Below are 14,778 nucleotides of genomic sequence, written 5' to 3'. Positions count from 1 at the left end.
TATGAACTTCCTTTCGGCCGGAACCACCATCTTCCAGTAATTCGCCAAAATGACCAACACAAAGGGAAAGAGGAGAGGTACCCGCTATATGTTCTCTAGGCCTTTTAGAAAACATGGAGTTGTTCCTTTGGCCACATACATGCGAATCTATAAGAAAGGTGATATTGTGGACATCAAGGGAGTGGGCACTGTTCAAAAAGGAATGCCCCACAAATGTTACCATGGCAAAACTGGAAGGGTCTACAATGTTACTCAGCATGCTGTTGGCATTGTTGTAAACAAACAAGTTAAGGGCAAGATTCTTGCCAAGAGAATTAATGTCCGCATTGAGCATATTAAACACTCAAAGAGCCGAGATAGCTTCCTGAAGCGTGTGAAGGAAAATGATCAGAAAAAGAAGGAAGCCAAAGAGAAAGGTACTTGGGTCCAACTGAAGCGCCAGCCTGCCCCACCCAGAGAAGCACACTTTGTGAGAACCAATGGAAAGGAGCCTGAACTGCTGGAACCCATTCCCTATGAATTCATGGCATGATAACTGTAAAGAAAATAAAAGACCTCACGAGTGTAAAAGTGTTTCTCTTAATTGAGTAGGAGTGTGGTTGGTGTCCTTTCACTTAAAAAAATACTTAAAGCAAACTCTTGTTCTAATTCATTGGGTGATATTTTTATTCAAGGTGGGAGGTGGTTTATTGTACAACAGAGTATGCTTAATTGGTTAGAAAACTGCCAGGTATTACTTTGAAAATATTTATAGTAGTTGGGAAATAGTCCCTTTAAATCCCTAAGGGACAAAAAATTAAATACATGAAAGGTTACCTATCACATTCATTACATTTAAGTTCAGGGATAGCTACGAGTACTTGTAATTGTATCCTGTCATACATAGCTGTGTTTTGAGGATAAAGAACTTGCCTTTGAAGTCAACTACTTATAAATAGATTGTTTGAAGCACTGGTCTGGTTCCTACCAAATTGTTTTCCCTGTCATTTCCTGTCACAATTTTCCTGTATGGTCCTTTAGCTCTTAGGAAAACTTTGTTTTCTTGGAGGTATTCTTTCTTACCCCAATTCTTTTGCACTTTCCTTTGCCTGAAATACTTACACTTTAAGTTGCTGAATTTTCTCATTTCATCTTGAGTGTCATAGGTGAAACTTCCCTGATAAGAGTATCTTAAGGAGAGGAACGAAAGTGCTTGGAATCAGGAGAAAAATTATTTCTGATTTGGGATAGTAGAATAAAGTCCTTACACCTGTTCCCACTAAAAAAAAAAAAAAAAAAAAGGAAATGCGTATGAAGATTTATGTACTACAATATTAGCTAAAATATTACCTATTCCCAATAATGGGGTATTGGTTAAATAAATTATAGCACATTAATTTGAATAAAGAAAAACCACTACAAAATTTCAGTTTTGAAAAATATTTAGTGACACGGAGAAGTTTTTATGATATACTATTAAGTGAAAGAAGAAACATAATTATATACACCATCTCATCCTCACTTTGTAAAAATAAGTATTTTATTTATTCATATATTTATATGCACCCTAAAAACTCTTAAGAATGGAAGGAAATTTATTAAAATAATAATAGCATATTAAGGAAAACAATCCAGATTTAAATTTTCTCCTTGGAAAAAAAAACCATATGACTATATATCCTTTCTATGTCACATGGAAACAGTCCAGCAGACCCGCCCAATGATTATCTGATTCTCTGTTGGGATGTTCCTCTAAGTTATTATTTACTCGAGTAGAAACTAGACGCTGTGAATATACAAGATAACATTGGATTTTTTTTTCCCCAGTAGCAAATCAAATCAGTTCTGCTCTCAGAGGTGACAGTTGTATTTTCCATAAGGTGTCAACTAGTTTTGCACCTAAACTAACAAATTTTGCGTTACTGTTCTTTCAGCATCTGTACCCTCAGCCTCTCAGATTCACTCTCACTCAGTTTGTCATCTTGCTGCTTCCCTCACCAATGAATTAGAGGTCTCTGACATGTGCTTACTTTAGATTCATAGGAGAATCAAGTTTTTAATATTTTAAAAGTAATTTGACAATGGCTGTCCATGGGTGGTTTCAGGAGATTTAGATTTTCTCCTTTACACTGTTTTTATATATGTTAATCTCTTAAAGGACACACTTTACTTTTACATTAAGAAAGTGCAAATATATATGTGTGTATGTGTATACACGCATTCTATATTGACTTCTCAGTCCGTACTTTCCCTAGCCCTATACCCAAGGAAGGACCTACCTCCCCAGGACTTGTGAAAGTAGCTTTGCAGCTGGCAGGTGAGCTCTGACTCCAGGGGACATATAAGAAAAGGTGTTTCCCTGAGAACTAACCTGTATTGCTGGAGAAGCACATGCTAAAGTTGGTGAAATCCATTTCCATAGTGAGCTGAGCTTTAATGGGAGCAGAAGACCAGTGCCTGAAAAAGCTCTGGCCCTTTCCTCATGGAAACAGGGGTCTGAGTCCCCAGTGAGGGACTGAGAAGCACAGGAAGGTCTCAAATGCGAGGCCCAGGGGAGGGCGGGGAGGACTCCTGGAGGAAAGGGGCTGAGGCCTGGGAGAGAGCCCAGATGCAGCCACTGGAGGGGGAGCCTGCCCTGACACCCCCTTCCCTGCCCGCCCCTGCACCAGGAGGGGGGGAGGGAGGGGCACTGGTTCAGCCTAGTCTTTTGTTCTCCCATTCAGATTTTCTCTTTCATCTTCCCCTCCCAGCCCCTCCTCCTTTCCAACCCAGAAGCCACGTAGCCAAGAAGGATTTAGGGTTTGCTTAGAAATGCAAATGAACTTGACGGGATGAGCACTGGGTGTTATTCTGTATGTTGGCAAATTGAACACCAATAAAAAATAAATTTATTATTAAAAGAATAAAAAAAAGAAATGCAAATGAGAATTTATGGCAGTTTCCTACTTTGATTGTTCTACTTGGCCTGACTTATTGACTGTTGGAAAGGACTCAGCAGAGAATCCAGATTTGAGTGCCAGTGATTTAAATGCCAGCTTTCTTTTTTTATATGTATATTTTTTTATTGGAGTTCGATTTGCCAACATACAGTATAACACCCAGTGCTCATCCCGTCAAGTGCCCACCTCAGTGCCCGTCACCCAGTCACCCCCGCCCCCCCACCCACCTCCTCTTCCACTACCCCTGGTTCGTTTCCCAGAGTTAGGAGTCTCTCATGGTTTGTCTCCCTCTCTGATATTTCCCACTCATTTTCTCTCCTTTCCCCTTTATTCCCTTTCACTATTTTTTATATCCCCCATATGAGTGAGACCATTTAATGTTTGTCCTTCTCTGATGGGCTTACTTCATTCAGCATCATACCCTCCAGTTCCATCCACATGGAAGCACATGGTGGGTATTTGTTGTTTCTAGTAGCTGAGGAATATTCCATGAATATAATGCCAGCTTCCTGAAAAGACAACTGCAGCACTTGGTAATAACCTAGGGACAGAGGTGCTGTGGTCCGTGGGCTCTGGTGGGTGGGACAGCAAGATTCCAGCCATGCAGGTTGTGCATATTTAATTACAATGACTTGGAGAGAAGGCCCCAGAGATAGCACCTCGCCGCCCACCGCTAGCAGATGGCAGGAACTCCTCCCAAATCTGCCTTCTTGCTACACTTTGTCACCTCTGAGACCACTCAGAGAAAAAGCCACCTTCCTAAACTGGAAACAGAGAATTTGTGCCGCCAGAAGAGGTCTCTGCTGCCCCCTGTTGGTGGGCTCCTGCCAACCTTAAACATTTTATTAAAAAAATTTAAGAATATGCTACTCAATTTCAGTGTTTTTATCATACAAAAGTTTGGGTCCTGGTCCCGCCGCCCTTTCACCATGAACTTCATTGAAATAAATTAAATTAATTTTAAATGAGATTTAAAATTAAAATTAAAATTTTAAATTAAATTTCTTTGTATTTCAGTCCCTCACCTGTACAATTACATAATTATTCTCTTTCAATGACGTGATTTGTGATTTCAACGATCCTAGGTTTGCAGAGCGTTTAAAGAAAATAGTGCAATATCTTGAGGTTCTTTAATGAAGCAGGTTAACATTTAAGCTGTTCTTATTGCTTGCACCTAGGCATGTATAAAGTATTTGCTGAAAATTCTATCTTTATTATGATAAATTTAATTCAAGATAAAAATAAACAGGTAAAAATGGACACCCTAAACTTCATAATCTTGTACCTTTTTAGAGACAGGAATGAAAACAGAAATTAGGACTTGTCCTGGCTTAAGGCTTGCATTTGTTGCTCTATTAAGAAAATGATAATTTGGGGCAGCTCTCAGCCCAGGGCATGATGCTGGAGACCCTGGATCGAGTCCCGCGTCAGGTTCCCTGCATGGAGCCTGCATGCAGGCTCTCCCTCTGCCTGTGTCTCTGCCTCTCTCTTTCTCTGTCTCTCATGAATAAATAAATAAAATCTTTTCTTAAAAAAGAAAGAAAATGATAATTTAAAAGAATTTGCTGGTGTTCCTTCCATTGGGTGGGGGCAGGAGGGAAAGCATTTCATTTAAAGGAACCATATACTATTGAAGTGATTTTGTACTTTATTAAATCCAGTAGTATTCTTATTAAAAAAGTGCATGCTAAAGTTAAAATGAAATTGAAAAATAGCCGCACCTAATATATCATGACTCTCCCCTGATGTGGCCATATCCAGATGTGTCCGAGGACCCTGCCTTGGGAAAACAGTCTTCTGCCTAACAGAGCAGAATTTCCAGCTTATGGGGGTGCTCTGCCCAAGTTACAAGGTGTGATCTACCAGTCACAATGGTCTGGAGCAGTGGGTAAATGCGACACTAAGGCCGGATGGGTGTGTTGTGGGAAGAGCCTCAGGGTGAGTTCAAAGAGCTGAAGCATCTCGAGAGGGACAGAGGTGAGCATGGGTATATTACTCAGGCGAGCAGTGACATCACCAAATGAAGTACAAATGACAATAGTAACATTAAGACCTGAAAGATGGCCAGAAAGTCATGTGATTATTTTCAACCCAAACCCTGAAATATAGACATGCCAATAAATGGTGTTCCCTTTGAAGTCGTCTCCTTAAGAGAGATCACACATTTATTTCAATAGTGCTGGCCTCCTCAGGACAGTGGCTCTTGATAGCATGAGAGATGTCTTGTAATCCTCATGAAATTTCTTTTGGGGATTTCACTATGGCCAAAAGTTTTTCCATAAAAGGTTCCAAAAATGTAAACTTAAAAACCAACAAAAAAAGTAAATGTTCTCTTAGAACCTGAACATGTAAGTCCAGGACAGAAAGTCAAAAAGATATCGAAATAAATCTGCCCTTAAAATAAAACTCTACGCTCCATTATATCATAGTCTTTCTACATGACACTAATCATAAACTGTATTTCAACTGCAAATGTTTTATCTCCTGATAATGAATAGAGAAGAAGGACAAGTTGGGGTGCTTCACTGGTACTTCCCGATTACATATGGGGTTTCATTTCTACCCACCATCCTCATAATGCGTGTGCTTTCAGTTCTGTCCACAGCCAGAGAAAAGCAAGTTCTGTATCATAAATGAGGGTTCATATTATCCCACAGTTCTGTGTTCAATATATTTATAATACTGACATCAGCACTTAAAAGGGGATTTGGCAGTTCCCCTTTTAAACCACATCGAAGATGCAGTTACCTATACCCCAAATGGGTTGGCGTCACAAGTTCAAAGTCTGCTCGTAACATGGCTTCCCAAGGACCAAAAGAAAGGTGGATCAGCAAGCTTGGGGCTTTTACTGTGAATGCTGAATTAAGTAGAGAATGCATTTCTTTTCACTCTGGATAATTAGAATAAAAAATGCCAGTAGAAGAGAAGTCCTTGCAAGTCCTAAAAAGGTTTTACAGGAATCATGAATTCCTTTATTTATTTATACAACAGAAGCAATGAAGACAAATAGTGAAAGTCATTTCAATGCTGCCCACTTCTAATTTTTTAGTGGGAGAGATTCAAATTTATAATTTTTTTTAAAAAGATTTTATTTATTTATGCATCAGAGACACAGAGAGAGAGAGGCAGAGAGAGAAGCAGGTTCCATGCAGGGAGCCCCATGCGGGACTCAATCCCAGGACTCCAGGATCACGCCCTGGGCCCTGAGCCCAAGGCAGACGCTCAACTGCTGAGCCACCCGGGGATCCCCAAATTTATAATTTTATGTTTGAAGTATTCACTCTGAAATGATGCATGTGTAACTTGCATAAATAGACAAAATATGGTTAAGCAGAGTAAGTTGGCAGTGAGTGGGTGGGGATAGGTGGGTAGTGAGGTGGGGGGTGCTATAGAGTGAATGTTTATATCCCCCCAATTTATGTATTGAAATACTAACCCCCAAAGATGACGGTATTAGGAAGTGGGCTTTTGGGAGGTGATCAGGCCATAAGGATGGGGCCCTTATGAACAGGATAAGTAATTTCTGAAAGAGGTGGCCATCCAGAGAAAGCCCTCGTCCCTTCCACCATGTGAGGACACAGTGAGAGGGCACCGGCCATGAACCAGGAGGAGGGCCTTCCCCAGAACCTGACATACCAGTACCATGATCTTGCACTTCCAGCCTCTAGAACTGTGAGAAATAAATTTCTGTTGTTAAGCTCCAGCCTCTGGTGTTTTGTTATAACGACCTGAACTTACTGAGATAAAGTAGGGGTGGAGAAGCAGGGAGGGGGTGAGGTGTTGGGTAGGGCAGGAGGATGTGACTGGTCCAGGGGACCAGACAGCAGCCCTGGGGCAGTGACATCCCCAGGACAGACAAGAAAGATTTCTATCCTCCCATCCCGGCACTGGCACATCCTTCCCAAGGCTGCGGGAAAGATGCAGGTGGCACAGAGCGGGCGGGTCACGGTGGGGGCACAGTCCGGGCCTTCCATCCGGGGAAGCTGCGCCCTGGGAAGGCCGTCGATGGATTCACTCTGAACAGCGAATTGCAGATACAAGGGCTGAGATTACCCTCCCGCGTTAAGGCCCCTTGCAGGGAGAACCCCAGTGGCTAGACTGCCGACGTCACCGTCACCGGGTGCAGGAGGCCCCAGCAGAACACAGGGCTCTGCTCTCACACAAGGGACTTAGACACAACCCAACAATTCTTTCATACAGAGAGACCTGGAGTTAACGAGGATTAACTCGCTGGGTGTTCGAGTTTAGTTATCTGACTGTGTTTTATGTTATAGTTGCTACTTCACAGTTATTGTTAGAGATCGGAGTCGTTACAACCTAGAATTACCCTATAAGGTCGAGTGGGTCGTGTTGAACTCCTTTGCACTTGTTTACCAGACTAGTTACTCTCAATGAAACTATTAGTTGTCTTTATGAGGCAACAGGTTGAAGAGCCCCGTTGGGAGTCATTAAACATAGACCTTTCTGGACAGGATAGATTCCTACAGAAAACCGCAGACCAGATTGGGTCATTGGTGGGGGGGACCAGTGAGGCAGGACCTACCCCAGCCAGAACCTGGTCATTTAAGTGACTTATACCACAAAGATCTGAAATTAAGGAATTCATCTGGCTCAGCCACGTGAAAAACACAGATGGGCATAGCAGGAGATAGCAAAAATATTAAATGAGAGGATATCCTCACTTAGGTACCCACACCCGGGTAGTGGATAAAGAGAACGCACTGCCACGTTCCTGATCTAGGTCCTCAGATGACTCATGTTTGTGCCTTGGAGCCTGGGAGCTATGAAGGCTTCCCCCACGATGCCCTGCACTTGGCCAGGCTCGGGCCAGCAGCTGGGGGGGCAGCCCAAAAGGGAGCTATGTTCGTTAATTCTGTAAGCCTGGAAAAGCATAAGGCCAGTACGGAAGGAAGGCTTTGGTAGGCATATAATGCCTCCCCTTTCTCTTTCATAAATGTTCCATATTTCTGACCATTAAAGTAACACATATGTGAAGTAGAGCATCTTGTAAATACAGAAAATAGGAAAAAGAGTAGAAAGCACTTAGAATCCCTAAAATACTAAGGCAAATATTGGAACTGTTTCTTGCTCCTGGGAAGAAGACAGTGCCCCCTCCCCAGTGAGGTCAGTCTCCTGCCTTCTTCTCTCCCTTTCCAGCAACAGTGATCTTTTCTGTCTCTGGCCCTTGGCACATGCTGTGTCCACCCTCTTTACTAGGTTGTTCCCACTTACCCTTTGGCCACCATTAGGAGAAGTCTTCCCTAAGCACTCCCACCTCATTTATTTGGGTGATTATTTGATGCCCATCTTCACTGTCAGACTGTAGGCTTTCATGAGGGCAGGGTCCATGCCTTCCCCCCTACACCCTGGCTTTCTTTACCAAACCGTTGCATCCCCAGCACCTAGCACCGTACTTGTTTCCTTGTTTAACTTCACTAAACCCTCCCCACTTTTAAGGTTGGATTTGATTTCCACAGCTCTTTTGCCATGCCTTCATTGATGCTCTCCTTTCTCTCATTTCCTACTAAATTTGTATCCAGTGCCGTATGATTAGCTCTTCATCATCTGTAATTGGACATGATCCTAAGTGACACTATAAGTAACTGCAGACCTGCCTGCTTGCCTTCCTCCTTCCTTTCATTCACTAAACAAATATTTCTGTGTATCTGCTGTGTGTGAGGCACTGTTCTAGGGGCTGAGAGCGCAATGTCTCTTCTATCAGGAAGTCAACATTCCGGTAGGGGAAGACAGTCATAACCAGATCAACGAATAAATAAGTCCCGCAGTTTCAGGTGTCACAAGTGTTTTAAAGAACCGAAGAGGAGTAATAGGGTACGTATGAGAACAGAGGCCTGTAAATACTTCCTAGTAATTAGATTAATGGTGGCTATGAAATGTCATCATGCCAGGAGTCAGTGCTTAGGGAAAAATCTAAGTTAATGAATCTCTACATCATAAATTACTTTTCTCCACCTTTCCATTACAGCCTATATCAGAGTCACGAGGAAACTTCTTTATAATTCTTAATTGTTTTTGTTCCTAAGAACATAATGTCATAACGAGCAATGCAGAAATGTTTTAGATGGTTTTATTGACATATGTTAATCTACTCAGCAGAGGGAGCTCATGCTTTAATTTTGGGGCATTGAACAGAAAGCAAGGCTCTTGTAAAAAGAACCTGAAATAAACTTTGCAGCTCTCATTTAAAATAAGGTTTCCTTTTAGTACTTGGAGCAAAGATTGTATGATTAAGGATAATTTAATTTTCATTTTTATAAATAGATGGGACTGAGGAGTTCATTTTGGGGCAGATTTTCTTCCAATAAAGTTCAGTTTTGCTTACCAACTAGGCTGAGAACAAGTATCCCAGTGCAGAAGCCTAAGGATTCATTCAGAAAAATGATAACTGTTCATATGTACACATTTCAATGGCCTTTTTAATAGCACTGTGAGAGGGGCGCCTTGGTGGCTCAGTGGTTGAGCGGCTGCCTCTGGCTCAGGGCGTGATCCCGGGGTCCTGGGATTGAGTCCCGCATCGAGCTCCTTGCAGGGAGCCTGCTTCTCCCTCTGCTTGTGTCTCTGCCTCTCTCTGTGCCTCTCATGAATAAACAAAAATAAAATCTTAAAAAAAATTGTACTGTGAACTCAGGGCATAAACTTATTTGACTTGTTTTAACATGACTATGATCTGACATTGAACACTTGCCCTTTGAGATTATAAAATAGATATTTATTTAGACTTCAAAGGATGTTTACTATACATGATCCCAGTTCAAAGGCAAAGTAAATAAAGATTGAGAAAATAAATTCATCTCTCAGATTAAAAGCCAGAACCATGAAGAGATTCTGTAGTATTGAAGTCATAGGTGAATCAGTAACACTAACAGATGTGTGTGTGTGTGTGTGTGTGTGTAAACTACAATTTTCAGTGATCCAAAAGACTAATAATTACAGAAAATGGCATATTAGGTACAGATTTCCTTAGTATCACCCATGCTCTTACTGCACATACCTATTTAGTATATTTCTATAAGATAGAAAGCAAAAATTTTTTAAAAACTTTATTTTTTTTCTCATTGTCTAAGTCAAATGGATTTGCTAATAGAAAATACAGAAGTATTAATAAGGGGATAAGTACACAAAGTATTTATTTTACTTAGTGCTTATAACTTTATATCTAGCTTTACAGTTAGTGTATACAGCATTTGAAATGGGTTTTTTTTTATCTTTTCCTCCTTAGAAATCCCCAAATACTTCTTAATTAAAATTAAAAATTGCTATAACTGGGTTAATGCAAAGACAGTACAATTTGGAAAGCATCCCTTAGATTGTGGGGAGACAATCCTCTGATGATAAAGGAAAATACAAAGGTCAAGTACCACACTTAATATATCACTCTATAGTTATCTTTTAAAATATCTATCTTTCCCATAATACTAGTAGTTCCTACGGAAGAAATCATATCTTTCTCAATAGGCTTGATTTATTGACATACAGCCCAGTGCTTGGCACAGGGTAAATGCTTAGCAACTATGATATTAATAAGCAAATGAGTGTTTAAAAATGATTTCTTTCCACCTGTACTCTGCACAGAGTAATACTGATCTAGAGAATTGCGTCCTAAGTTGTGGAAAAAAAAAATACATGCTTCTCTCCTTGTTGGATACCTTTGGGACAGGCACTGAAATTGGTTCTGCTGAGTAGGAGGAGGGACACAGAAGAAACACCTGGTGACCAGGAGGCCTGCGAAGATGCTGTGGGCAATGTGACAGACAGCGTGGTAGCTGATCGCATCTGCTGCTGGAGGGAAAACCAGCGTAAGGACTCATGAATAACGGAGGTGGTTAGAGACAGCTGACAGAGTTTCTAGATAAATCAACAGACATTTGTGGAGCTCCAGCTAGGAGCAGAAAATGGATTCTCAAGAGAGGATGTGCAATCTTTACTAGAATTTCCTGAATCTAGGAGATCCTTTTTTCAAAAGATCAGATGTGGTTCAGCATTACAGGACCAGATATGGTTTCCTCCATCTGCATGATCCTGTGATTTGGTTAATGTCAGAGAGCCTTAGATTTCTTTAGCAGGACCAAGTGCAAGACAAGGACTTTGTTATAATCAACAGAATGTACCTTCTTTTACGTTAGTCACTGTAAGGAATCCCAAAATCCTTGCAAGAGAGATAATAATTGGATGGGAAACTTTAAATTTCACATCAGGCCCTAAAAAGGTAGAATTATTATGAGTGGAAAAGAAGCCAACTAGATTTTGTGTTGTAAATGACACTATAACCTAGAAGTGATTAATACAGGTTTAATAAGCAAAGTGATGTAAAATTATGACAAATAAGCCTTTCTTTCCTCCCCAAACTTCCCCATATTTGAGTGGAATTTGACCTAAGGAGTAAACCCATCTGTAGGTTTCTTCACTCCAGAACCTGAGAGAAACATCTGTTTAACTATTTACTGATACTTTGAAGAATAGAAATTGTAACCTCAGAAAAAAATCCAATTGCATTCTTGAGTAGGAACGAGAGGCCAATTGCCTGAAGAGCCAGAGATAGTAGTTATATAACAAGCTGGCTCATCAGGTATGTATTGTACTTTGTGACCAGATGCTACAACTCACATGTTCTTTCACTAACTTTGGTTTTCAACATAGGAAGTAGGAACTATGGCTTCTTTGTTGCCCACCAAGAAAGGTGTTCCCCATCACACGAAGAGCTTTGGGGGTACTTCATTAGTGTTTCTATAGTGATCTGGGCAGTCTTCTCCCCATGGACAGTCAGAAATTTCTTTTTGAGATCTTCTGCCCTCCATTACAATAGTTAAGTGCAGACTTTTATTTTTTTAATTTATTTATTTATTCATGAGAGAAAGAGAGAGAGAGAGAGAGAGAGAGGCAGAGACACAGGCAGAGGGAGAAGCAGGCTCCACGCAGGGAGCCTGATGTGGGACTCGATCCCGGGACTCCAGGATCACGCCCTGGGCCGAAGGCAGGGCTAAACCGCTGAGCCACCCGGGCTGCCTTAAGTGCAGACTTAATGCTGATCTCAAAGACAGACACAGACTTCATTATAGCTCACAAACCAAACAAGAATGAACAGAACCTACCATGGATAACAAAAGGAAGACAGATACTTATAGAACAGTAGCCTAATCAATGCATAATTAAATTCATTGCTTTGCATATTTTTCCATCTCTTGTAGCTTAAAAAAGAACTAAATGAATTTTAATTAAATCTTAACTTATAAACAATCAAGAATCTTATGTGCCAGAGATGAGATTTCTAATGTCAACTTCTCAACCGAAGAAATAATTGTTGGCTAAGTTACAGATGATGATGGAACATTAACAGACAATGAACTATATGTGCACTGGGGTGTGTATGCTGTTTTATCAGGCAAGCTTGAAGAATGGAAAAGCCCAGCATGCCAGTAAACAGAGACCGGGTTCTAAGTCCAGCCTGGTTGCTAACTAGCCGGGTGAATTTAGGAAAACCCCAGAATCTCTCTAGGCCTGGCTTTGCTTTATTTACACTTAGAGATTTGACTAGAAGCTCTTTTGGCTTTCAAAGTCTGTTTGTTGAACAGCAGAAGTATGGCAAAAGCATAGAATGTTAGACTTTTTAAAGCCAATGAGGAAAGTTTCTGGTTTCCAATGCAAAATTGAGGGGTTTCACAGCTATAGTCGAAAATTGAGACCTTCTTCAATTAGCACAAGTAGTTAATGGACAGAATTTCTTTAAGGTTTTCCCCTTTAAGGTTTTCCCAACCATTTCTCTAAAGCCATGGTACCACAAGTGATAGCTGATAGTAAGATGGAATAAACAATTAGAAAATAACTATTTATGAGGATAATTTGCAAATAGTTGACCATGTTTAATTGCATGACTTTTTTTCTTCCCCTCTCTCTTTTCTTTTTAATGGGCTTCTGTGCTCACTGGTTTGATCCAGCGCAGGGATCATATAATACATATTTTCGAGGTCTAAAACTTCCTATTCCACCCAGTCTAACTAAATTTGCCACTATTTTATGGTGCTCAGCAAAGAATATGGTATTCAGTGAAAAGCCCCTGACTTCCCATTGCTCCTTTACATGAGTGTTAGAACCACTGGTCTAGTTTTATAGAAGAAAGTAATAGTGAGGCCCAAAGATGGGAAGTGACCTGGTCAAGGTGACACAGATGGTTAATGTGACCAGAACCATGAACCCAAGGGCATCAGGCTCCCTGCTCAGTCTTTGAAATTGAAATGGTTCCATGCATCTGGAAGAAGCATGGCTTAAACCATTTCTGCTGGTTAATAATTAACAAGGGAATCATTTCTCAAGGGAACTGAATTGTTTAATTTTTTAAAAATTAAATTTGATAATATCCTTACAAAAATATTTTACATAAAAGTATTTTGTTCATTGTGGGAGCCATCAATAGGGCAGATCTTTTGGTGAGATTTCCATGTTTTCATAAGTCATTTCACACCCAATAATTTCAACGGAAATCATGGTACAAGCTGTTTAACTGACTAAAGGGATGGAAATGGGAATAATAATTAAAGGTGGACTGGCTAAATGAGTTCTTTATCATGAGGATTCTATAATTGTTGCCTTCAATTATGTGTTCTGTTGGAAAGGATGACAGAGATGGAAGTCCTTGGGAATGTATTAAAAGCTCTGGTTAATGAAATAATTCATATGCTCCTCTCAACAGGTCAGGGCAGTGGTTCTTAGAGTCCAAGGATCCCTGAGAGTCCCTGAAACCCTTTCAGGGGTCTCAAGGTCAAAACTATTTTGTAATCAAAATGTTCTCATTCTCTCATGAGTGTACAGTGGAGCTTCCCAAAGGTTGACCTTGTGTGGTATCATGACTGGTTGAATATAAACACAGATACGTAAATCCAGCTGTCTTCTTTTAAGCCAGCATTAAAGAGATATGCAAAAATTGTGAAACAATGCCACTCTTCTCAATGATTTTTTTTTGGGAAAAATATAGTTGTTCTTCATGAATAGCATGTTATATATGCTAATGCGCAATGAGTTTCAAATAAATAGATGTTTAAAATATCTCCCAGTTAAAAAAAATAAAATATCTCCCAGTTTTAATTACAAATACTACAAATGTCAATAGATATAACCCACAAAAACAAAAGCTCTTTGGGGTCTTAAATAATTTTTAAAGGTATAGGTGGCCATGATAAAAAACTTGAGAGTCACTGTGCCAAGCAATGGTGACACAAAGGTGAGCACCACCCTTCCCTCCCAGAGCTCACTCGAGCTCACAACCTTGTGAGTAAATAGGCAATTAGGCAGCAAATACCCTATGGGAAAAGGTAGAGTTCTAGGGGGCACAATGGGCCTCCCCCACAACACACTCCTTTCTGCTTTTGTGACAGTTGATGGTGCCACCTCTGCCACTGTTTTCTGGTCTCATCCTATTTGATCTCTCAACACTACTTGTTGCATTTGACCACTCTCTCCTCAAAACATCCTTTTCTAATGCCTCTGGAATTCCTGCCTTCTAATTTGTATGCCCTCTTTGGCCTCTCCTTCTCCCTCTTGAGTCCACTCATCCTTGCAGCTATTCATTAGCTGTTGGAAACCCCTAAGGACTTAGATCCAGGGCCTCTCCTCCGCCATGTGCTTACCATTCCCCTGGCTTTGAGCCCAAATGGCCAAATGGAAATGTAAACAATCCCAACCTCTCATCCAAGTTTCCAACTTCCTACTTGGCATTTCTCTTTGGACTTTCTAAAAAGGATGTGAAATTACAAATTCTGATCTGTCCCCTCAAAGGAGCTTCTGCTCCATATCCCTAACTTAGCATCTCATTGTGCAGACCGAAAGCCTAGGAATCACTCCTGACTCT

The 14,778-nt window shown here is 40.7% G+C and overlaps 1 protein-coding gene across 1 annotated transcript; it reads left to right on the top strand.

The window, feature by feature from the left end:
- Positions 1 to 636, top strand: LOC112656592 (60S ribosomal protein L21). The gene has a single exon (XM_025441990.3). It carries the CDS (start codon positions 50 to 52, stop codon positions 530 to 532), a length of 483 nt encoding a protein of 160 aa, XP_025297775.2. The 5' UTR covers positions 1 to 49; the 3' UTR covers positions 533 to 636.
- The last annotated feature ends 14,142 nt before the right edge of the window (positions 637 to 14,778 follow it).

Source organism: Canis lupus, chromosome 37 (assembly GCF_003254725.2).
Source record: "Canis lupus dingo isolate Sandy chromosome 37, ASM325472v2, whole genome shotgun sequence".
NCBI classification, from domain to species: domain Eukaryota; kingdom Metazoa; phylum Chordata; class Mammalia; order Carnivora; family Canidae; genus Canis; species Canis lupus.
Note: the sequence above shows the minus strand (reverse complement) of the source record. Positions and strands in the feature narration are given on the sequence as shown.

What these genes read in the sequence shown, in the direction of transcription:
- LOC112656592 (XM_025441990.3), top strand. Translation starts at nt 50, where the DNA reads ATGACCAACACAAAGGGAAAGAGGAGAGGTACCCGCTATATGTTCTCT.